This window comes from Orycteropus afer, unplaced genomic scaffold (assembly GCF_000298275.1).
Source record: "Orycteropus afer afer isolate SDZICR_OR568_19922 unplaced genomic scaffold, OryAfe1.0 scaffold00198, whole genome shotgun sequence".
Classification (NCBI taxonomy): Eukaryota; Metazoa; Chordata; class Mammalia; order Tubulidentata; family Orycteropodidae; genus Orycteropus; species Orycteropus afer.
Window position 1 is genome coordinate 4,422,027 of NW_006921785.1, and position 25,107 is coordinate 4,447,133.

Consider the following 25,107-nt stretch of genomic DNA (forward strand, 5'->3'; position numbering starts at 1 on the left):
TTGTTGTTACGTGCTGTCAAGTCGACCCGACTCATAGCGACCCCTCCTTGGGTTTCCGTGGCAGTATCACTATGGAAGTAGATTGCCCTATCTTCCTTCCGAGGAGTGGCTGGTGGGCTTGAACCGCCAGCCTTCTGGTTAGCAGTCAAGTGCCTTAGGCACTATGCTACCAGAGCTCCCCATGGGAGCCATAGCATGTCCTATTTGAATTTGTGAGCTCTGGCTTTGGGGGAGGGCGGGGGAGATGTGAGACAGGAAAATGCTTCAAAGATCATGAAGTGCTATATGAGCACAGTGCTCCCTCACCACTGGCTGCCATGGGTGAGTCACTCCTCCCTCTGCTCAGGTCTCAACACACCCATCACGAATTGGATCAGTGAGAAAGCAAAGTTCTGACCCACAGTGGATCAGTTTCTTTTATAAAGAGGACACATAGCTTTACTTCAGAAATCTCCCAAGTTTGGAAGGAAAAGACCATAAGGAGAGGCCATGATATATTGAAGTGATTGGCAGCAGGGAGTGAGAATGAGCATGTCCAATTGCAGTCACAAGGAGATAAAATACTGCTTTCAGGTCAGATCCCAGGACTACCAGTGGGAAGGCCTTGACAGCCATGCTCTGTTCCTGCATTTTGGGGAAGAAACTTTGCTGTCAATTGTTGCCCTGAAGAACTGAAGATGTGGGTTGCAGAAAGATTTGTTTACCTTAAAGTGAGCATAATCAAGTGTGGTTCAGGAGTAGGGTTGTCAGATAAAATACAGGACACCCAGGGAAATCTGAACTTACACTAAAGAATTCAGTGTTTATTCAAATATCACTGGGTGTCTGGTTATTTTATTTATTTATTTTGCTCCTTGTTAGCTCTATTATATATTCATTCTTTTTATTTTTTATTTTTTTTAATATTTGGACATTCTTACAGCACATACAAATATGTATGTAGAAACATCATCTGGCCAACCTTATACATGGGCATGGATATATTCCCTTCTGTCTAGACATACCTGATCATTCAGCCTTTCTACCCATCTATTTACCCGTAGATTAATGTTTGTTATCACTCACAATGCAGTATTGTATATGTCAAAGGGTTTATCTTTGTTGTCTGTACCTCTTGTATATCTCTCTGTGTCTTCCTCTTCCTCAGTGCCACCTTGTTGATCATCTTGTATTTTTCAGCTGCTAAATTTGCCACCCTTACTCAGGAGATCTAGGAAGCTTTCTTGGAGGAGAAAGAATTTGCCCATGGCCTTAAACGGCAGGTGGAGAAGATACAGCTAAGCAAAGGAACTCAGAAAAGGGAAAGCTGGCTGGACTCACCAAGAAGAGACTAAAGAGTTGGCCAAGACCTGATGGTGAAGTGCCCTGAGGGTCAGGATAAGGTGTTTGGATGCTGTAAGCAGTTGTTGTTGTTGTGTGCCATCAAGTCGGCCCCGACTCATAGCGACCCCTCCTTGGGTTTCCGAGGCAGTATCACTAAGGAAGCAGATTGCCCAACCTTCTTTCCGAGGAGTGGCTGGTGGATTTGAACCGCCAGCCTTCTGGTTGGCAGTCAAGTGCCTTAGGCACTATGCTACCAGAGCTCCCAGTAGGAAATCACAAAGGACCTTAGAGAAGATAAGCAACAGGACTGGATTCAAGTACTGAGAAGATGCTATGCTATGTTTTGTGTAGGATAGGAAAGAAAGGAGAGATGGAGGCAGGGGCTGAGTCAAGAGCTTCTGCACTGGTCCAGGTGGAAGCACTAAGGGTCTTACCTGGATTGTGGACAGGAGGATTGGATGCTTTCCAGAGACTGAGATGCCAGAAGAGGTTTTCAGAGAGTGGGACCTGGGCAGACACTGTCCACCGGGGCCTTAGCTGCTGTGCTATCAAGGTAGTCAACATGCTTGGGTGGTGGTTTACTTTTTGTGTTCCTGATGGAAGCTTTTCTATTTCTAAGAATGAACGTAGTGTAATTAATCCATCTCCTCCAACAATACACTTTCACACTTAGGACTGTATTGCTAAATGGAACCTTGAAGATACCAGTCCAAAGCTGCAGTTTCCCCATTTGCATTTATGTGAACAGTACTCTACTGCAGTAGAGCTCTTCCCAGCCCAACTTGCCAGGCCTTACCTACATTCCTGGGGACAGTATCTCTACTTTCAGAGCAGGTCCAGAAAAATGAGTAGGTGCGGCCAGTAACTAGGCTTTAAGGGTCAGAAACAGTATTGGAGCTCAGGCCCCCACTTCCAGCCCGTTTTCTACTACACAACCTTGCACTGTATTTGGAGGTCTTGCCAAGTGTCCACAGCATCCTGATTTGATCCCTAAATGCCTTCTGGGATATAGGTAGGGCAGGGCTCATGGTTCCCATTTTACAGAGGGAAAAACTAAGACCAGGGAAGCCCAGTGCAGACCCAGGCCAGCTGGCAGAATGGGAGAAGCCAGCCCTGTGGACATGATCTCCTGCACAGCCCCTTTCCCTTTGGGGGCCCAGTGAGGCCCCTTTCCTCACCCCCAGTGGGACCAGCTGACTGTCTCCCACATTTTGGGGTAAACTGTGTTATACTCTATCTCACTGTCTCATAGCAGGGGGCTTCACCTCCCCAGGGAGAAAACAGATCTGTAGAGGACAGAAATCGTGTCCTGAACTGGGATGTTCTGGCCTCTTTTTCATACTTATATGTATTTCCCCTAAAATTACCACTTTCATAGTCAGAAAAATATACACACACACTTTTTTTTTTTCCCTAAGAGAATGATTTGACTTTAAGAATGGCAAAAGTCTAAGGGAATGTGCCCTGGTTGGCTGGCATTGGGAGCAGTCTTGGTTATCAGGAGCCTGAGGCATAAAATTAGCAGGGACATGTAGGCCTGGGACTTGACCCTCTTCACACAGAGTGATCTGGTGTTTGACTCTGTTCTTATCTCTCTCCTCTCCCTGGACATGTGCACACATGTGCATGCACACATGCACATCACACACACTTGTATATGCACACATGTGCACACACACACACACTTGTACCAGCTCTACTCATGGTCACTCTCCTAGCCTCCTTGAAGAATTCCTGTAAAGTTTCTTATACCAGGACTATGGCATTGCTGGAGCACAGAAGGAAAAGGAAAAATGACTAAAGACTCTTGTCCTAAAGGTGGACTCATCTTTTCTTGAATCCCAGAGGCTAAAAAATGAAATTTTAAACAGGCATGGGACACCAAGTGGGTACACTCCTTAGATCAGAAGGGCAGTATTTGCACAGGGAGATAGCTCAGAGGGCAGGAATGCATAGGATAGAAGGACACAGGGAAAAGGAAACCACAGAGAGGAAGTGAGAAGAGAACTCTTACATTATGGAAATTGCAAACAATGTCATGAAACTAAATGTGTAAGAACTGTGGTCTGGAAAATGAATTTGCTCTGTAAACTTTCACCCAGATCTCTCTCTCTCTCTCTCACACACACACACACACACACACTCACACTCACACACAAAGGCATGGGAGCAGCAATCTTTAGGCGTTTCACAAAGCAGCCCTTTGGTCCTCTGCCAGGTTTCAAAGTCTCTCTGTGCACCAATAGCCCTGCCTCCCAACAGGTAAAAACAAAGGGGAAACATGGTACCATTAGCAGTGCCACTGGTGGCATAGTGCCTAAGGCATTTGACTGCTAACCAGAAGGCTGGTGGTTCAAACCCACCAGCTACTCCTCAGAAGGAAGATTGGGCAATCTACTTCCATAGAGATACCGCCTCGGTAACCCAAGGAGGGGTCATTATGAGTCAAATCAACTCATGGCAGTGAGTTTTCTGGTGAGTACCGGGAGAAAGTCAACTCTGCTCCCATAAGACATTGTGCTGGCTGCTCTTGGAAAGGGAGAAGGCTACTCCTGAAAGCCCGCTCCCTACAAGCCTTGGCCCAAGCTTCCACAGCCCTGTTTCTGTCCTTGGTCCTTTTCCTGTTCTGATGTCATTGGAATTGCCTATAAATTCTGCTGTTTCATCTCTTCTACTAGACAGGGCACACTCTGAGAACAGAGAAGTAGAGCAGAGGACAGTGAGTCAGTTTTCTCTGTAAAATGGAAATAACGGATAATAAACCCAGTCCTTCATACCTCCCTGAATCTAAATATCCACCCAGACAGGGAAGGATAGTGGCTAACAACCACAGGGGTTTGGAACCAGACAGCTGGGTTCAAATTCCACACGAGTATTATTATGTTTTCTTGCGCAAGTTCCTTAACCTCGCTGAGCCCCAGTTCTCTCTTCTGAAAGACAAGAATAATAACAGCATGTTGTACATGGGGTTGCCATGAATCAAGTGCTAACTTGACAGCAACTAACAACAAACCATTCTATCAGGGGTGCAGTAGTTAAGGTTATATGTCAACTTGGCTAGACCAAACAATCTCTACTGTGGGGTTTTACAACCCTGTTTTAAGAGCTGGTATGAATGATTCATTACATTTTACTTTACTGAAGGGTATAAAGATCAAAGCTTATTGGTGGTTACCAGGGGGTGGGTGAGAAGGAGGGGAAAAGGAAGACTCAATGCTTAGTGGACACTGAACTTCTATTAAGGGAGCTGGATAATTCTGGGAAAAGATAAGGGTGATGGTTGAACAACATGATGAATGTCATTGATGTCACGACCTGTACATGTGAAGGCTGTAGAAATGGCAAGTATTTTGTTACCAAGGTATTAACCACAATGGAAAATTTTTAAAAAAATGTAAATCACTTGTTTACAGGACCTCGGTAACTCTGCCGTCTGCAGTGAGGAAGTTCTAGGGGTGAAGCAGGAGGACTGTGCTGAGGGGAAGGTGGGGCTGGGGCAGCTGAGCTTCTAAATATATATTTCTTTTAGCATGTGCAGAAGCACTCATTTCCATGTGTTTAATTTAACAGTGTGATCTGTCCCCTTAGAATTTCCATATTTAAGAAAATAGATTTCTACAAAAAAGAGAGAAATAATAGAGAAGAAGGGCTACAAAACAGAGAAATGGCCCAAATGAAATATAAAGAGAAGTTTCTGAATTTCTCAGGTTCACAGTCCAGTCCTTCCCTGAGCTAAGGGTGGGCGGCAGAAGTAACCCTTGTTTCCACAGAGTGGGTGTGGTTGTCTTTCCTCCCCAGCTCTCTTGGAAGCACAGACTAAACTATCCCTTCTCCACACAGAAACCACTTACTGTCAATTTCATTTTATCCCTCCGTTAGCCTTAGATCCTTGCTAAGATGCCTGGCTCCAGGTTGTCAAGACATGCACCTTGGGTGTCTTAAAATACTGAAACTGGACCAAAGAAATATACAACACAGGACTGACAAAGGAATACCAAAACCAAACCCACTCCCACTGAGTTGTTTCTGATTCATAGTGACCCTGCAGGACAGAGTAGAACTGCCCCATAGGGTTTCTAAGGATGTAAATCTTTACAGAAGCAGACTGCCCCCATCTCTATCCCACAGAGCAGATGGTGGGTTTGAACTACTGACTTTTTGGTTAGGAGCCTGATGTTTTAACCATAGCACCATGAGAGCTCCACACAGAAATACATGAACCCCAAATTGTTCCTGGTCTGGCGTACAACTTCTAACTCAAAACACAGCTCAGTAACTGGTTGTGCTCCAGAATCTAGAGAGAGAGAAAGATGAAGGTGACCCAGGCAATATTCCTAAAAACTCACACAGAACCTGGCGAGGGGGACCCCTGTAGGAAAGGCCCAGAGGTCCTGGAAGGGCTAACAGTCTACGGCCAGGGGAGTGTGCAGGTGAAGGCAAGGGAAGCACCCAAGGGTGAAGCAGGGGGTGAAGGGTCTGGAACATCCTACTAAGGAATCTTGACTTTATTCCACAGATCGATGGCTTTTGGTCTTTCAGATTTCAGAGTCTAGTAGAAGTTCAACAAATTTCCGGGACTTCCTTAGGATGGCAAATCGTTTATTTTGCCAAATAAGGACACTAAAACCAAATCCAAAACCTCCACAGCAATCAGCATTGATTTACCATCATTTTGCCAAAGGGCATTCTAGCACCAAAAAGGTAGGAAGGACACAGATTCAGAAAGAAAGACAGTCCTTCCTCCCCAAAACACAACTGTGACTGCTGCTGCCATACAAATGCTCACCGTATTGTCCTTGCTGCTTTCATTTTTCCACATATACACAAAAAACTCACTGCCCTTGAGTCGATCCTGACTCATAGCAACCTCTCCTTGGTTTCTGAGGTGGTATCTCTACAGAAGTAGATTGCCCAGTCTTCTTTCCAAGGAGTGGCTGGTGGGTTTGAACGGCCAGCCTTCTGGTTAGCAAAACTTCCTCACAGAACAGGATTGTAAGCCACAGCTGTGGGGCTGAGAGTGACAAGACAGCTTCAACCTGAGCGCTATACCCATTTGTGGTATCCCAGATGGGAAATGTGTTTTGTTCACTGATCCAAAAATACAAAATGAGGTGAAGCTGAAGAAAATGCCAGGCATGTTACCCACCTCAGGGTTCACCAGTATGCAAACCCACTAGCACAACAGTATGTAGCTAAGGTTTCTCAGGGTGTGTGATGTAGGGGTTGAACTGTATCCCCAAAAAAGGTATGTAAAGACCTAACTCTCACTCAATACCTGTGAATATGACCTTATTTGGAAACAGGGTCTTTGTAGATGTAGTCAAGTTAAGATTATTAGAGGGGCCCTAATCCAATGTGATTAGTGTCCTTATAAGAAGAAGACATAGAGATAGACATACAGAGAGAACACCACATGACAACAGAGTCAGAGGCTAGAGTGATGCTGCCACAAGCCCAGGAGTGCCAAGGTGTGCCAGCAACATTGACAGTTAAGAAAGAGGAATGGAACATATTCTTCCTCAAAGCCTCCAGTAGGAACAAACTCTGCCAGCACCTTGATTTTAGACATTAAGCCTCCAGAACTGTGAGATAATAAGTTTCTGTTGTTTTAAGCCAACTAGTTTGTATACTTTGTTACAGCAGCCCTTGGAAACTAATACAAGGGGGAAAAGCTTCCATGGTCAGATGGGTGTGGGAAACAGATTTTTCAAAAGCATATTATTCACTCATTTATGTCTGCAGGGCTTAAACATGTATGTAATTCTTCAAGACCAGATTCACTATGCAGTGTCTCCCAGATGGATTTGACTGTGGAAACCTCCTCTAAGTACCGACATAGCTCAGGAATTGCGTCGGGCACACAGCGTGCTCCCCTGATATTTAGTCATTATTTAGCAAGTGCAGCCTCTCTGGATGGGTCTCAGGGATGACAGGACTGAGGTTAGCATAGAACAGCAGTGCAAGCACAAAGGGGCACTGGCAAGTGTTGGCAAGCGGGGACACCATGCACCCACCCGGCAGGCAGCAGCCGTGTACCTCAAGGTCAGAGTTGATGGAGGAGACCTCTGAAGAGCTGCTGGAAGACACGCGGGCCCGGATGACCTGAATGGGAGGGTAGGAAGGGGGCTCCTGCAGGGAGGTGTCGCCAGTGCTCGTCTGTCCATCACCAGGCAGCCTGGTGGCACTGCAGCTGGCCTGCAAGGCGTGTGGAAAGGACAAAGAGAGACAATTAGTTCATTTCTTTATTTCTGAATGGTCAAACATTTACATATCTCAATATTCAAAAAATGCAAAAGGGTCTACAGTGTGACGTCTCCCTCCACCTTCATCTCTCAGTCGCCAAATCCTCCCCCCCTCAGAGGCAACCAGTGCTATCAGCTTCTTGTGTATCCTTCTGGACATTCTATACATATCTAACACACACACACACACACACACACACACACACTTATATACATAAAGCCACCACCAGTTGCCAACAAGTTGACTTTGACTCATTGCAACCCCATGAGTGTCAGAGAACTGTGCTTCCTAGGTTTTTCAATGGCTGATTGTTGTTTGTTTTTATAACTTTTTATTGTAATTTGTATGATGTTTCACAAAGCAGATTCGTTTTACATTCAGCAGTTCATACACATTTTGTTTTGTGACACTGGTTATATTCCTCACAGTGTAACAGCTCTCCTCCCACTTCCTCTCTGTGGTTACCCTTTCTCTATGTCCTTCTTGCCTATGCACTCCTGCCTCCCTACCTTTCTCCCTGTGCAAATGCTGCCCTTCTGATCTCCCATGGTTGATCGTTCCAAGGAGTGCATCTCCCTGGTGGAGGTGTTCAGCTCATAGGCCCATCTATTGTTTGACTGAGAATTAAGCAATAAGACTAGCTGATTTTTTGGAAGTAGACGACCAGGCCTTTATTCTGAACTCAAATCTCCAACCTGTTTACTAGCAGCCCAGAGCATTAACTGTTTGCACCACCCAGGGAATCCATTTATATATAAAATTAAAACCAACTCCAACTCATAGCGACCTTAGAGGACAGGGCAGAACTGCCCCATAGGGTTTCCAAGACTGTAATCTTTACAGAAGCAGATTGCTTCATCTTTCTCCCACAGTCAAGGCTGGTGGGTTTGAAGCAGTGATGTTTCGGTCGGTAGCTGAGTGCTTAACCACTCTCGGGCTCCTTCTTCCTCCTGTTTATACAATGCTAGCATTTTCCACACTCTCTTTAGGGTTAGTTCTGCACCAGAAATCTTTTTTGTAGCATGGTATAGGTGTTCACAATTTACCTAACAGTCCCTGGCTGATGGGCATTTAGGCTGTTGCCAATCTCTTGTTTGTACAATCAACATTGTCTGTAGTAAACTACATTTACATCCAAGATTTCAGGATATTTAAAGAATGAACTACTAGAATAGGAACTGCTGGATTAAAGGGCATGTGCATATGTAATAAGGGTGGCTGCTGCCAAAAATGTCCCCCTTTACCAACTCCCACTGCCAGGTAATGACAGTGAGTTGAGAAGGTTTAGGGGAGAAACACATGTGAAATTTTCTTTCTTTCTTTCTGTCTCTGTCTGTCTGTCTATCTCAGACAAGAGGCTCCTCCCAAACAGTTCATGGGTGAGGAGAGGGGTGAGGCTTCACAGAGACCTACAGAGGCTGGTTGGCTGGAGTTGCAGAGCCACGCAGGATCTGGGTCTGTCCTCAGACACATGACTGGATGAACAACCAGCTTTCTGGATCTGCATCTTCCACCAATTAACCAAGTGGACTTGGAAAGAAACTTAGCCTCTGAGTTTCAGTTTCCCAATCTATAAAAGGGGTTGATAAGCCCTGCCTTGCTAAAAGTAAAGATGACTTGAAGCACTTACTGATAAAGATCAAAAACTGCGGCCTTCAGAATGCATTATACCTCAACATAAAGAAAACAAAAATCCTTACAACTGGACCAATAAGCAACATCACGATAAATGGAGAAAAGATTAAAGTTGTCAGGGATTTCATTTTACTTGGATCCACAATCAGCACTGGTGGAAGCAGTAGTCAAGAAATCAAATGACATATTGCATTGGGCATATGTGCTGCAAAAGACCTCCTTAAAGTGTTAAGAAGCAAAGATGTCTCTTAGAAGACTAAGGTGTACCTCACCCAAGCCATGGTATTTTCAATAGCCTCATACGCTTGTGAAAGCTGAAAGACCAAAGAATTGATATACTTGAATTGTGGTGTTGGTGAAGAATATTGAAAATACCACAGACTGCCAGAAGAATGAATAAATCTGTCCTGGAATAAGTGCAGCCAGAATGCTCCTTAGAAGCAAGAATGGCCTGACTTTGTCTCACCTACTTTGGTCATGTTTTCAGAAGAGACAAGTCCCCAGAGAAGTACGTCATGCTTAGTAGAGTGTCAGCAAAAAACGGGAGAACCCTCAACAAGATAGATTGACACTGTGACTGTAAGCATAGCGAGGGTTGTGAGGATGGTGCAGGACTGGGCAGTGTTTTGTTCTGTTGTATGTAGGGTTGCTATGAGTTGGAGCAGACTCAACCACACATAACAACAACAACAATCCTTTGAAGGGGTATCCCAAGGCTCAGATGCAAATGCCCTGGACACATGAGAAGAATGGCTACCGGCACTGGACCACATATTAAGCAGGGCTCCAGCCCTCGACGGGTTAAGTGCAGTTTCATGTGAGGGTCAGCTAACAGGCTGAGAAAGTGGTGAAGGAAACACAGGCAGGTCACCTGAGAAGGATGCTGAAACAGAAGCCTCAGGGTAGCCCCTGGTCGTGGCAGGGGTGAGGGGTGGAGAGGATGGGAGTCAGGCAGTGTTTGGGGGAAGAAACACAGAAGCCTCCCAGGCAACAAAAGAGATAAATGATATAAATTCCTCAGGACCTGACCACACGAGTCACCAGAGAAAAAAATTTTCAACGGCAGTTAATCCACATGACCCCAGGAACCTTTGCCATGTTATTTTTCAGGCTCAGCCTGAAGGATTTGGTGATTCTAGCCACTCCTCGGAAGGAAGGTTGGGCAATCCTACTTCCGTAGTGATACTGCCTCGGAAACCCAAGGAGGGGTCGCTATGAGTCGGGGCCGACTCGATGGCACATAACAACAACAACAACAACAGCAGCTCTTGGATTCTCTCTCCTTAGGACCAGTGTCCAGGAGGGTGGGTGCTGGAAAAACAGGTGAGTTCTCATTGCCCATGTCCAAATGGCTGTCAAAACAGGGACCTGATCTCATCTCACGGAGACACCATGCACAGAAGCATGGAGTGCTGCCAGATGCCATTCCCATCATCTCTGCAAAATGGACCATTGTTCTCATTGGCTGGATGTTTGGAAGTGGATTGCTTTTCTTCCTGGTCCATCATAGTCTGGAAGCTCTGTTGAAAACTGTTCAGCATCATAGCAACATGCACGTCTCCAAGGACAGATGGGTGGTGACTGTGCAGGAGGTCTATAAGCCAGAATCGAACAGGGTCAATGGAATTCATGGAAGCTGACAATCACACCACTGAACCACCACTGCTCCAACAAAAGAACAGTGGCCATTTACCAAGTGGTTGCTTGATGTTGGCCATTAAGCCAAGTGAGATGCAGTATATCACAGTGGTCAAGGGCACAAACTTGGATAAGACGGGTCTGAATCCTGGCTCTGCCACTTATGAACTGTGTGACCTTAAGTAAGGTACTTAACCTCTCTGTACCCTAGTTTCCTGATCTGTAAAATGAGGATCATATTTTAGGAGTTAGCTGTGAGGATTAAATTAATCTATGTAAAGCACTTAAGAAGCCCTAGTAGCTCAGTGGTTAAGCATTTGGCTGTTAACCAAAAAGTTGGTGGTTTGAACCCCCCAGTCTCTCTTTGGGAGAAAGATGAGGCAGTCTGCTTCATAGATTATAGCCTTAGAAACCCTACGGGGCTGTTGTTGTTATGTGCCGTCGAGTCAGCCCTAACTCATAGCGACCCCTCCTTGGTTTCCGAGGCAGTATCACTATGGAAGTAGATTGCTCCACCTTCCTTCCGAGGAGTGGGGCAGCTCTACTCTATTCTACAGGGTCACTATGAGTTGGAATAGACTTGACTGCAATGTTTTTTTTTTTTTTCGGGGTGGGGTGGGGGAGTGCAGGTAGAGTAAAACAGGACAGTACCCTGGCCCATAATAAGAACCTAGTGGCATACTGCCTAAGGCATTTGACTGCTAACCAGAAGACTGGCAATTCAAATTCGCCAGCCAGCCACTCCTCAGAAGGAAGACTGGGTAATCTACTTCCATAGACATATGCCTCAGAAACCCAAGGAGGGGTTCTCTATGAGTCAGATCCAACTTGACAGCAGTGAGTTTGGTTTGGAAATGTTAGCTGTTATTTACTCAAGGCCCTGAGTAAATAGATTGCTGTGGGCACAGTGCTACTGAAGCTGTATGGGGTGGCCTCCTGCCCAGGCTGTACCCTGGGGCTCAGGTTCTCTGGGGACCCAGCTCAGAGACTTCTCTCACCCTCTGGTGGACACAGAGGGAAGAGGCTGAGTGCAAATATTTGCCCAAGAGTGTGTTGGCTGGCTTCAGTGTATGAGAATGAAGGAAGAATACACATCCTCATCTTCCATGGAGTTTGTTCTCCAGCAGGAATCCTCTCAGGGTTCAGGTACTAGAAGGGTAAAGTTAAAGCAACTTTTGCCATGTTATTTTTCAGAAGTGTCATGATTTGAAAATGTATGGTGCAAAGATTTGGTTAGATGCTGCCAGAATTTCCTGTACTTTCTGAGGGCTTCCAACCACACCACACACCTATTCTCCCATAAAAGGAAGGGAGGTTAATGGCTGAAAACCAAAAAACTAAACCAGCTGCCATCAAGAGTAGAACCCCACTCATAGAGTTTTCAAGGTTGTGACCTTTCAGTAGCCAGGCCTATCTCCCAAGACATCTCTGGATGGGTTTGAACCACCAACCTTTCAGCTAATCAAACTCACTGCCACCAAGTCAATTCTGACTCATAGTGACCCCATTGGGATTCTGAGGCTGTAAATCTTTACAGAAGCACACTGCCTCATCTTTCTTCCACAGAACGGCTGGTGAGTTTGAACTACTGACCTTTTGGTTAGCAGCCAAATGCTTTAACAACTGCACCACCAGAGCTCATTTTGCAGCTAGTAGTCAAGGCTTTAACCATTTGTACCACCCAGGGGCTCCTTTTTGGCTGAAGTGGGTCCAGCATCTAGGTAATCTTTGAGTCTGATTTTGTTGATTGCTTTGTGTCTTAACAGTTGTGGTGTTTTTTTTGTGGATCTCATAAACTTTGATTGAATGTTAGACATCTTGAGCAGGACAGTAGAAGATACAGGCAAATAATTGTTATGCCTGGAAATGGGCACACCTTTCTTTCCTGAGGGCTTTTTGTTTTAGGGGTTGGAATCAATCTAGTCAGGAGCTAAAGTGATTTTGGGTTTTGTTGTTGCTATGGTTACCTTTAGTGCACCACTACCTTCAAATCCCTCTAGCTTTATGTTTTTCTTAGGATAGGGGTTTTGGCTGCTAGCTGAAAGGCTGGTCCACTCAGAGGCATCTCGGAAGACGATCCTGGGTATCTACTTCTGAAAAATCAGCCATTGAAAACCCTCTGGAGCACAGTACTACTCTGACCCACACGAGGGCACCGTGAACTGGAATTAACACGACTGGTAATGTGATAGAGGGGTTAGGCCACTTCTGACTGCATGGATGAGGCAAGGCCTCTTGCAAAGGTGACATTTAAGTTAAAATCTGAAAGACAAAAAAGAGGCAGTTGTATAAGAAAGCAGGAGGAAGTACATTTGAGGCAGAGGAATGGAGAGAAATCCTGTGCCATTAGAGAGGAGAGAGGGGGAGATGGTGAGAGAGCAGGGCCTGGACCTGTAGGAAATCTTGGTAAAGAGTTTAGATTTTATTCGGTGTGAAATGGAAATAGAGGAGTGTTTTAAAACAAGAGAGTGACTAGATGCAATTTACAATGGTAGAAGATCCTTCTTGCTGCTGGGTGCAGGTGGATGGGGGTGGGGCAGGTGTAGAAGTAGAGAGGAAAACCCATTAGAAGGCCACTGGATTGGAGATACATGACAAAGGTAGTAGTTAAAAGACTCATAAATGGATTGAATGGGCATATAGTGAGCAGGGCGTCCCTGGGTGGTGTCAACAGTTAAGTGCTTCTCTACAAACCAAAAGATTGGTGTCAGAAGAAAGGCCTAATGATCTACCTCACAGCCATGAAAAGTCTGTGTGGCGTACAGAGCTGCTCTGACACATATGTGGTCACCGTGAGTCAGAATGGACTTGGCAACTGGGTTTCTGGTTTACAGTAAGGGGAAGAGAGAAGTTGTGGCTGGAACAACTGCACGGTAGTGGTGTCATCAACTGCAACGAGGAGGGCAGGGAGGGGAGCTGATCTGGGCGTGGACACCCGGAATTCTGTTTGGCCATGGGAAGTGTGAGATGCCATGTGGTGATGGGCAGCTGGGCAGCCCAGGCCGGAACCAAGGGCGAGAATGGAGACACAAACCCAGGAAAGCAGCCAAGAATTGGTATTTAAAGCTCTGGGCTGGGATGAGGTCACCTGTAGAGAGCATTCAGAGAGAAGGGAGCCTTACCAGGACAGAGCTTGGGGGCACTCCAACTTTAGAGTCAAGCTTAAAAAGAGGAGCTAGCAGAAGTACGAGGGTGACAGAGACCAGGAGAGTTGGGGGGGTGGGCACAGAAACCTGAAGAAGCCAGTGGCCAACTGAGTGCAATCCCAATTAGAATAGAAATGACCACTGGATTTAGCAACTTGAAGGTCACGGGTGACCTTGAGCAGGATAGCCTTAGTGAAGGTGAGGGGGACCAGAGTGAACATTTTCACCTTTGTTCCTGTTCTCTGCAACCCTCTTTCTCCTGTGGACCCAGGTGCAGGTTAGGAACCTAGGAGTCATGCTGGAGTCCTCTCTCCCCTTTACTCCACAACCTCACACCCTCCAAGGCTCTCCTCAACTCTCTCTCGATTCCATCTCTGCTCGGCTGCTCCAATGGCTACAGCTTGGTTTAGGCCTCACCATAGCTCCTGTGGACTTAGCATAGTTCCTTGCAGTCTGCCCTTCTAGTCTCCACTCCCCAGTCTGCTTTCCACAGTGCCTGAGTGATAACTTTGAAACATACATCTGAGTATCCAGTACTCACTCAAATCTCCTCCAGGATGACAACAGCCAGACTCCATGCTGTGATATTCTGTCCTTTGCCTCATCTCTACCCTCGTCTCCCCTCCATCTGTCCCTATACTATGGTTTTAGACAACTACTTCTCCTTTTTACATGCTTCTCTGCCTCATCCTGCCCATTCCTCAGCTAAAGGGCCACCTCCTCAAATATCCTAAAGAGGTAAAAAGCAGGGCACGAACAGACATATGCACACCTATATTCATCGCAGCATAATTCACTATAGCAAAGAGATGGAAACAACCTAAATGCCCATCAACGGATGGATGGATAACCAAACTATGGTACATGCACGCAATGGAATACTATGCTACAATGAAGAACAATGAAAATATGAGAATCATCTCACAAGATGGATGAGCCTGGAGGACATTATGCTGAAAGAAATAAGTCAATCACAGAAGGACAAATACTGTATGAGCCCATTACTGTAAAAAGACAAAGAAGGGTTTGCTTAAGAAGGGAACTCACTTTGTAGGTTACCAGGGTGGGGAAGGAAGGGGAGGGATTAATTTTGGGCTAGTTGGGGGCCACATGCTGATATGGGTAAGGAGAGGGATGGTATAGAAAGAGTCTGTGACCACCATGATAACATTAGGAAAAGGGAGGACACCAAATTGTGCACATAAGATATAGATGACAGATGCTAATACCAACCAGTATATCCACAATACTGCATTACCATTAACACCAAACATTTGGCTACAGATAAACACATAAACATCTGAGAGAATCAGCTGGGGATCAGTGAATAGGATTGTACTCTAGACGAAGGATAGATTCAGCTGAGGCTAATCTTGAACAGATACCAGTGGTACAAAATACCTGCAATCCGTACAGAAACAACAGAAGACAGACATAGAGTAATCCCTCACAGACACCAAGACACTATGGGAGAGAGATCTAACAGATCTGCTGACTCAGGACCATAGTATTGGGGGCCATCAGACTCAACTGACACAACAAAATACATAAAAATTTTGTTCCTCATCCTACATTGGTGAGTAGCGACTGGAGTCTTAAAACGTTTCAAGCAGCCATTTAAGATGCAGCTAATGGTCTCCCATCATCGGAAGCAAAGAAGAGTGCAAAAAAACAAGGGCATTTGGAAACAAACAGCTCTGGGACATGATGGACCTCAAGACCGGAAGAACTAGATGGTGCCTGGCTACCAATGCCAACCACTCAGGAAAGGATCAAATCTGGAGATCCTGGATAGGGTGGGAGGAAAAACATGGAACACAATCCAAAAATATAATAATGACCAGAATTAGTGGTTGGATGGAGTCTGGTGAGACCCCCAATACTATGGCCCTAGGACACATTTTGGGCCTGGAATAAAACTCACTCCCAGGGGCTGGCTCTCAGCCCAATAGTAAACAAGAGGTACACACAGACCACTCAACCCAGGGTGACACACCCACATACTCTATGGAGATGCATCCCTTGGAGCAATCGACCACGGGGCACCAGAGGGGCATCATTCGTATGGTGGAAATGCAGGATACACAGGAGTGCATAACTATAAGGGGCATGGGGTTCGGGGGTGTTATTGGGCAGGGAGGGGAGGAGACTGGGTTAGGGTTGGGGATGGTAATTGAGGAGTGAAACTACATGTACACAAAATGTTGAATGTAAAACAAACTCTGCTCTGTAAACTTGCACCTAAAGCATAATAAAAAATAAAATTAAAATTTTTTAGAAGTGCCACCTCCTCCAGGAAGTCTTCCAGGATTGCTTGCTAGCCTTCTGGGCACCTGGCCATAGCCCGTGGCTACTCACCTGCTGCACAGGTTCAATGGTCAGCTCCATGTAGCGACTGATGGCTCCCATTGTCCTGAGTGACTTGCAGTTTGGTAGTGTGGTGAGAGGCATCCAATCTGAATTCTTTTATGTGGAGACAGGGAGACAGAAAAGAGAATTCTTAAAGCCAGCAGACATTTTCAAAACCCAGGATCCCATTTTCTTCAAAAGAACCCCCAAAGTATTTCCAAAGTATTTTGTCTATTCTTTTACACTTCACTTTCTGTTTCATATACAATGTCTTCTCTTTTCTTATAGCTTGTGACTTCCTCGAGGTCACAGTAAGTCTCCAAACTTTGCTACACAGTGGAATTACCTGGGGATCGTAAGAAAAAACAATCGATGTTTCCCCTCTGCCCCCTGACACTGTGATTTAATTGGTATGGGATGTGACCTGGAAACTGGATATTTTAAAACTGCCCAGATGATTCTAATGTGCAGCAGAATTTGGGGACCACTGTAGTAGGTGCAAGGAGCTCTAGTGGCATAGAGGTTAAGGCATTTGGCTGCTAACCAGAAGGCTGGTGGTTCAAACCCACCAGCTGTTCCATGGGAGGAAGATGAGGCAATCCACTTCTGTAAAGATTTACAGCATTGGAAACGCAATGGGGGTTGCTGTGAGTCGATATTGACTAGATGACAATGGGTTTGGTTTTGGGTAGTAGGTTCAGGAACTCTGGTGGTGCTGTGGTTAAACCATTGGGGTGCTAACCAAAAGGTTAGCATTCAAACCCACCAGCTGCTCTGTGGAAGAGAAGTGAAGTAGTCTGCTTCCATAAAGACTTATAGCTTGGAAACCCTATGGGGCAGTTGGAATTGACTCGATGGCAGTGGGTTTAGTTTTTGGTTTTAGTAGTAGGTGCTAAATGCATTCTTATAAAGCAGTTATGGTGGTTAAGTTTGTGTGTCAACTTGGCTGGGCCTGGTTGAGTGGCTGGGAAGCTGGTGGTAGTTATTCCCCATGGTGAGATTGGTAATTAACTACATGGTGGAATCTATTGGAGCAGCTGAGTAGCTGCTTTGGGCATGTGGTCTGCTTCCTGTATATAAGAAACAGCTTTGGGAATGGTCTATAGCCTATGGCATACTTGAACCCTGCATGTACCTGTGTCATTATTCAGCGGCATGCTATCCTCTGCTGACCTTGGCACTTTCAATGGACTTGAATTAATGGCTTGCTGTGTGGTTTGATAACATCAGGACTGTGCCTTGTTACTTGTTAACCTTGGGCTTGTCAGTCTCAGCAGCCAGCAGCTAAGTGAAGAAAAACCTCCAGCTTCAGTGGGCCAGGAGCAGGAGGCAAAGCTAAAGCCTAAGGTCGAGGGGCTTTTACCAGGCCCTAGAGCCTGGCACTTTGAACTAAGACTTAAAGCCTCCAAATTGTTAGAGAATAAACTCTTATTTGTTTAAGCCATGCCATTCCTGTCAGAGCAGCAGTAGGTAACCAGAACTGTGGTGTTTCTCCAACTTTAGTGTGCACCCACTAGCATCCAGTGGGCTTGTTAAAACAGATTGCTGGACCCCACCTTCACTTTCTGGTGAGGTTTTATCATTTTCATTTCTAAGAAGTTCTCAGTTGGTGCAGGATGGGGACCACACTTTGAGAACCATTGCTGTAAAGGATTACTGAAGAGACTCCAAAGGCATTTACTTCCTCCCTTCAGAATGCTAAGACATACAGAGCTCTCTTTAAATATTTTAGCTCCTTTTTTGGGATATCATTTTATAACAGTTACTAGAATGGAATAAACATCATCTCACTTTAGTCTTCATGGGAACTTGGATATCTGGTCCAAAACATCCAAAACCAAACCCACTGCCATCGAGTTGATTCCAGCTCATAGTGCCCCTATAGGGCATCATAGAATTCCCCCATTGGGTTTTCAAGGCTGTAAATTTTTATGGGGAGCTCTGGTAGTGTAGTGCCTAAGGCACTTGATTGCTAATCAGAAGGCTGGCAGTTCAAACCCACCAGCCACTCCTCGGAAGGAAGACAGGGCAATCTACTTCCGTAGTGATACTGCCTTGGAAACCCAAGGAGGGGTAGCTATGAGTTGTGTCCAACTCCACGGCACATAACAACAACAACAAATCTTTACGGAAGCAGATTGCCTCATCTTTCTTCCACAGAGCAGCTGGTGGGTTTGAACCACCCACCTTTTGATTAGCAGCTGAATGCTTTAACCACTATGCCCACAGATCCTTCTTTGGTCCAATCATCTATGTGAATCACTTTTGCCTTTGTCGTAGGAAGTAGCTTATATGCTACTATCTTCCACTTCACTAACTCAAACTCCACAATCTGTTTACACTGTTAGTCTTAGGACATTGATGAGCGATTTTCTTTTTTATCTGTGAAAATGCCGGCATATCTTCCTCTCCAGCCTGTGAGCCTGGTTCATATGCAGTGAGCCTCATTCCCACTCTGTGCTAGGGATCTAAGGGAGAGAGGAGCCTGGGTAACAGGTGAGACTCACCCCTCCACACTACCAAATATCTTAGAAAAGAGACAGTCACCTATGGTCAAGTCCTTGTAAGATGTCTGTTATGACGTACGTACTCAATTATTTTGAACCAAGAACTTTTTGATGACGAAAAATTACCTCAATCAGAATGAGTTCTGGCTACTTACAGAGGTCACCTGATTAAATCATTAAAAGAAAGACAAACATATTTACCCCAGACACATGAACTATGACTGGTGGTATGACCTCGTAATTGTACATGTTGGCTGTTATTGCAAAGAACACTTTTAAAGATAAACTTTTTTAGCAATATTCCCTAAAAAAGAAAAACCAAACCCATAGCCATTGAGTCAATTCCAACTCATCATGACCCTCTATTGAGTTTCCCAGGCTGTAAATCTTTATGGAAGTAGGTTGCCTCATCTTCCTCCCATTGAGTAGCTGATGGATTTGAACAACTGACCTTCTGGTTAGCAGCCAAATGCCTTAATCACTATGCCACTACAGATCCTTTTTTAGCAATATAGGATACAAAAGTAATACTGAATGATAAAACTGAAAGGGGAAACAACTAAGATAGCAATGAAGCAAGCTGTTATACTGTAGTGATCACAAATGGCAAATGGGTGCTTGTGACTTGAGAAGAATTTCCAGAAACAGCATCACACACAGATTCACAAAACACTGCACCAAACAGCACACCGTGAAGATGCTGCTCCTGGGAAACTGTGTTAGGTGGAGGTGAGGATGCATGTGAGAGTCGGAATAAGGATCTTTCATGAAAAAAAGTTTGAGAAAAATCACGTGTTCCTTGTTGTTAGGCACCGTCGAGTCATTTCTGACTCATAATGACCCCACGCACAGCAGAACAAAACACTGCCTGATCCTGTGCCAGCTCCATGATCCCGGCTATACTTGAGCTCATCATCACAGCCAACATGTTCCTTAATGACTATATTAATTTATGTAGTTGACTGCTAACCAGAAGGCTGGTGGTTCAAACCCACCAGCTACTCCTTAGAAGGAAGGTTGGGCAATCTACTTCCGTAGTGATACTGCCTCGGAAACCCAAGGAGGGGTCACTATGAGTCGGATCCGACTCAAAAGCAGTTAATTTTGTTTTGTTTTTTTTGTATAATCATGAGTAATTGAATTACAAAATAGCATTTGACTACTTAATTGATATCACTAAACAAACACAAAAAATGCAATTACTGTGGAGTCAATTCTGACTCATGGTGACCCCATGTGTATCAGAGTAGAACTGTGCTCCAAAGAGTTTTCAATGGCTGATTTTTCAGAAATCACCAGGCCTTTCTTCAGAGGAGCCCCTGGGTGAACTCAAACCTCCAACCTTTTGGTTAGCAGCCAAGCATGCTAACTGTTTGCACCACCCAGACTCTACTGACATCACGAAGTTTATTAAGTGATCAAAAATATTTTGGGTAAAAATCTTGTAACTGACTCAGCAGTATCTCAACTTTGGTCATAACAGTTTTTTTAAGGTGACCCACTGGTCAAGTGTGAAGGGAATCCCAGGATTCTGAAACCCCTGCCCCTCCTCAAGCCTGTTACTCTGTCCACTACATGTCAGTAAACACTTTGGTGAGGCCAGACGATTCCAGCCGGTGAGACCTTGTCCTCACTCTGCACCTCCTGGCTTTCTTCCTCATCTTTCTCTGCACAGGTCAGAAGAGCTTCGGTGTCAGGGCACTCTCTGGCTTCAGTGGCAAGTCCTAAGACCTGCCTCAGCTTGCTCTTCATCACACAGGAAAGGAAAATGATCTGAGATGGTGGACGTTAAGGTGCATGGAAGCAGAGCACTTTCAGCCACCCAGTCCTGCCCCCACCTCTCCACCCCGTGTGCCACCTGGAGTCCAAGTCACCAGCCAGTCCCACTCTGCCCATTCTACTAGAGGCCCTTAGCGTGCCCCATATTCACCTGCATTGACCTGACCCCCAGAACAGACATGAGCTCATTTGAGGCAGGGCCTGGTCTCACTCTATATTCCTGTCCTCTACAATGGCCTAGCACCCAGGAAGACCTTGCCCCTCAGAGACACTTGGTAAATACTTACTAAATAAAGAAAAACATCTTACTTGAAGGGTCTAGGTTACACAGACAGTCCATGAGAACATCAGTCTCAGGACTATGTGAAATCCACAGGCTATTCACACTCCACTCCCACTCTCTCCAAGAGCACAGCAGAGACACTGCCCACTGTCAGCATTTCTAGTGATCCCACCAACCCACGCACCATCTGGACTTAGCTTGCCCTTGAAGCTCTCATCCCAAGATCACTAGGTACCAGGGACACCTGCTGGGGGCCAGCGGGATGCTCAGTGATCACAGCTGAGGAGCAGCACTTATCAGTTTTTATTTCAGCTTCTCCAACCCAAGCTCCATTCTAAGAGAACAGAGAGGGAATCATTACCCCCACGGGGTAGGTCAGTCTGCAAAACCCTTTCCCAGCCTTGTGAGAAAAGCAAGCAAAGAAGAGAAAATAAGGCTCACAGGAGGGCAGGGACCTACTCAGGGTGAGATGTTCAGGTAGGGAGTAGAACTGGGGCTTGAACCAGTCCTTTTATCCCAGGCCAGGAACTTTCCCATGCATCTTCACTATCTCAGAGACCACTGTGGTACTTAAATTTGTATGTCAACTTGGCTGGGCCTGGTTGAGTGGTTGGGCAGCTGGTGGTGGTTATTCCCTATGATGAGACTGGCAATCAACTCCATGGTGGGATCTACCACAAGCAGCTGAATAGCTGTCTTTGGGATGTGGTCTGCTTCCTGTATATAAAGAGAAGCCTTGGGGGTAGTCTCTACCTTATGGCACTCTTGGACCCTACATGTAGCTGTGTCATTGTTCAGTAGCCTGCCATGCTCGGCCGACCTTGGGACTTACAATTGACTTGAATTAATGGCCTGCCGTGTAGTTTGGTAACATCACGACTGTGCCATTTTATTTGTTTACCTCTGGCTTGTTAGCCTCAGCAGCCAGTAGCTGCCTGAGTGAAGGGATGCCTCTAGCTTCAGTGGGCTGGGAGTAAGAGGCAGAGCTGAAGCCCAAGGTTGAGGGGCTTTCACACAGCCCCTAGAACCTGGCACTTTGAACTTGGACTTAAAAACTCCAAACTATGAGAGAATAAACTCCTGTTTGTTGATGCCATCCCATTTGTGGTATATTCTTGTCAGAGTGGCACTAGGTAACCAAAGCAACCACCAACACCAAACCAAACTCACTGCCATCAAATCAATTCTGACTCAGAGCAATCCCCATTGTATTTCTAAAGCCACAAATCTTTATGAAAGCAGACCACCTCATCTTTCTTTTGCAGAGTGGCTGTTAGGTCCAAACCACCTACCTTTTGGTTAACAGCCAAATAAATGTCTTAACCACTATACCTCCAGAGCTCCTTCAGAGACCAGCAGCCAGGAGATAATTTCTTCTTATTTTTTTTTAAAAGTAAAACTGCAAATAACTGCACAATGTCTGCTTGCCCCAAGCTTCAGGCTAGAGTTCCATCTAGCTGGCCATGACAGGGCAGGGAGTTGAGAGAGACAGAGGCTTCCTTGGCAGCAGGTCAACAAGCCCCTGGGGTGGATACAGCCAGGTCCAGTGCAGCACGACCAAGGGAGATCAGGAACCAGGGTGTAGCCTGCAGCAGGTACTCAGGCCGCTGGTCGTGGGCCACGATGGCTGAGGCATAGAGGAGGCTAGCCAGGACTGACAGGAGCCGTATCCATAGGTGGAGGGAGGGAAACGTCTTACCTTGGCACTGGGAACACAGAGAAAGGGCTCAGCGGCATGGAAAACTGCCATCCCCCTTGCTTCCTCAAGCTGGATTCTGAGACCCAGGGTCCTGGTGGCATGATGGGTGTGGGTGGGGCAAGCCCTCTGTCCATAGTCTGTCCCTAAGGACACTGTTCTGTCAGGCTTCCAGCTGTTGCTGAAGCTGCTTCCTCAACCTGTTGTTATGGGTTGAACTGTGTCCCCTCCAACAACATATGGTGAAGTCCTAATCCCTAGGACCTGTGAATGTGACCTTATTTGGAAATAAGGTCTTCACAATGCAATTAGGTCACATGGGGTCAAACTGGAGTAGGGTGGGCCCTCATCAAAGATGACTGGTGTCCTCATAAGAAGAGCAGACACAGGTAGTCACAGAGGGAAGACATGAGGTAGAGACTGGTGTAAAGACTGAGGCACTGGTGTTATGCTGTCATAACATAAGAGACACCTTCCTGAAAGCCTTCAGAGACAGCATGGCTTTGCTATACCCTGTGTGGGAACTTCTAGCCTCTAGAACTGAGACAATATATTTCTGTTGTCTTAAGCCACCCACTTTGTGGTAATTTCTTACAGCAGCCCTAGGAAACAAACACACCTAGTGGACTCCTACTCATACCTCAGAACCAACCTGGCTTAAACTTGACTCTGGGAATCTCCTCTCAACACTTTAACCCTAAGGGAAGTGAATGACTCCCTTGTTTGGGCCCCATCACACCTTACACAGCCCTCTGGTGAAGCACCTTTCACCCTGACTGACTTAGCTCCTTACACATCTGTCTGCTCAGCAGACAGAGGGTTCCTGAGAGCAGGGCCGAATCCCACCACCTTACCATCTCAGTGCTTCTGACACCTGGTGCCAGGCAGGGGCTCATGAGGGAGGGAAATGATAGAGGGAAACAAAGGATGACTGAATTATGAGGAGCCAGGGCCTGATCCTTCTCTTCCTGTGACCACCAATTCAGAACCAGGCCAGACAGAGAAGGCCAGGAAGATTAGAGATCATACTGCGGAATTCTGGAAGCAATGGGGATAGCTTGGGGGAATGAGTGATGGAAAGTGTGGTAAAAAGAAAATGAAACACATGCAACATTTATGCGTTAAGTACTCTTTACAGGTATACCAGTTGCCTTGGAGTCAATTCTGACTCTAGTGAACTAATGTCTGTCAGAGTAGAACTGTGTTCCATAGGATTCCCAATGGCTAATTTTTCAGAAGTAGATTGCCGGGTCTTTCTTCTGAAGCCCCTCTGGGTAGACCTGAACCTTTCACATTTTGTTATTAGCTGAATGTGTGTACCACCTAGGGACTGTTTACACAGGTAAAGAGGCACTTTATATACATTTATATTTTTGTTGTTGTTAGTTGCCACCCAGTCGATTCCAACTCATGGCGACTCCACGTGTGCAGAGAAGAACTGCACCATTGCGTTTTCAAGGCTTTCTAAAAGCAGAATGTGAGGCCTTACTTCTGAAGCATGTCTAGGGGGGTTTGAACTGCCAGCCCGTCAGTTAGTAGGCCAGTGCTTAACCATTTGCACCACCCACGGACTCCTATTCAGTGATGTGTATGTACATAAATATTATATATTTCCAACTATACATAATTGTATAACATATAGGTACCTGGATGGTACAAACGGTTTGCCATTTTCTGCCTCCAACCTAAAGGTTGGCAGATTGAACCCACTCAGTGATGCCATAAAAGAAAGCCTTGGTGATCTGCTTCTGTGAAGAATATAGCCAAGAAAACCCTCCAGAACAGTTCTACTGTATACCATTTGTTATCCTTATCTGTCGGAATTGACCTGATGGCAACAAGTTTGTAATTTTTTAATATAATATATATTTCAATTAATTTCAGACTAAGACAAACTAGAAAAAAGGATATGGTGCTATGCCTCTGAAAAAAAAAATGGCCACTCAAAACATTATGAATAGCCACAGAACACTGATACAGTGCTGGGAGATGAGCATCACAGGTTGGAAGGCACTCAAAATACAATGGGCATAGATGGCATAGATGGAGCAAAGCTTCCAGGACCTTCATTTGCTGAGGTGGCATGACTCAAAATGAGAAGAAACAGCTGCAAATATCCATTAATAATCAGAACATGGAATGTAAAAACTATAAATCCACTACTGCATTGTCAGTGAAGGCAAACAGGTGGATAGATGGGTGGACAGGCTGAACTAGCAGGTATGTCTATGAAGCAGGGAGTTACCCAAGAACATGTACAGGGTTGGCAGACAATGGTCCTATAAGTTTATGTGTATGATCTGAATTCTCAGGTGTATAGTAGAGCTGACAAGGGGCAAGGTTGTAGTCACTGCTTGGTCATAAGCTATGTGACCATTATGGTCCATCTGGGACCGAGTAGTTGAACCTGTGAGCTTGGGACCATGGTTGCAGGGGACATCAAGCTCAATTGGCATAACATACTATACAAAACATTGTTCCACCTCCTACTTTGGCGAGTAGTGACTG

At 45.6% G+C, this 25,107-nt stretch overlaps 1 protein-coding gene across 1 annotated transcript in view; it reads right to left on the reverse strand.

The window, feature by feature from the left end:
- The window catches only part of TMEM44 (transmembrane protein 44), a 49,163-nt gene that overhangs the window by 8,350 nt on the left and 15,706 nt on the right, over positions 1-25,107 (reverse strand). Inside the window, 8 exon segments of the mRNA XM_042781942.1 lie at positions 7,360-7,518; positions 10,234-10,258; positions 10,260-10,337; positions 10,461-10,512; positions 16,340-16,448; positions 19,532-19,555; positions 20,465-20,614; positions 22,439-22,609. Of these exon segments, the coding sequence (XP_042637876.1) occupies positions 7,360-7,518; positions 10,234-10,258; positions 10,260-10,337; positions 10,461-10,512; positions 16,340-16,448; positions 19,532-19,555; positions 20,465-20,614; positions 22,439-22,609 (768 nt within the window).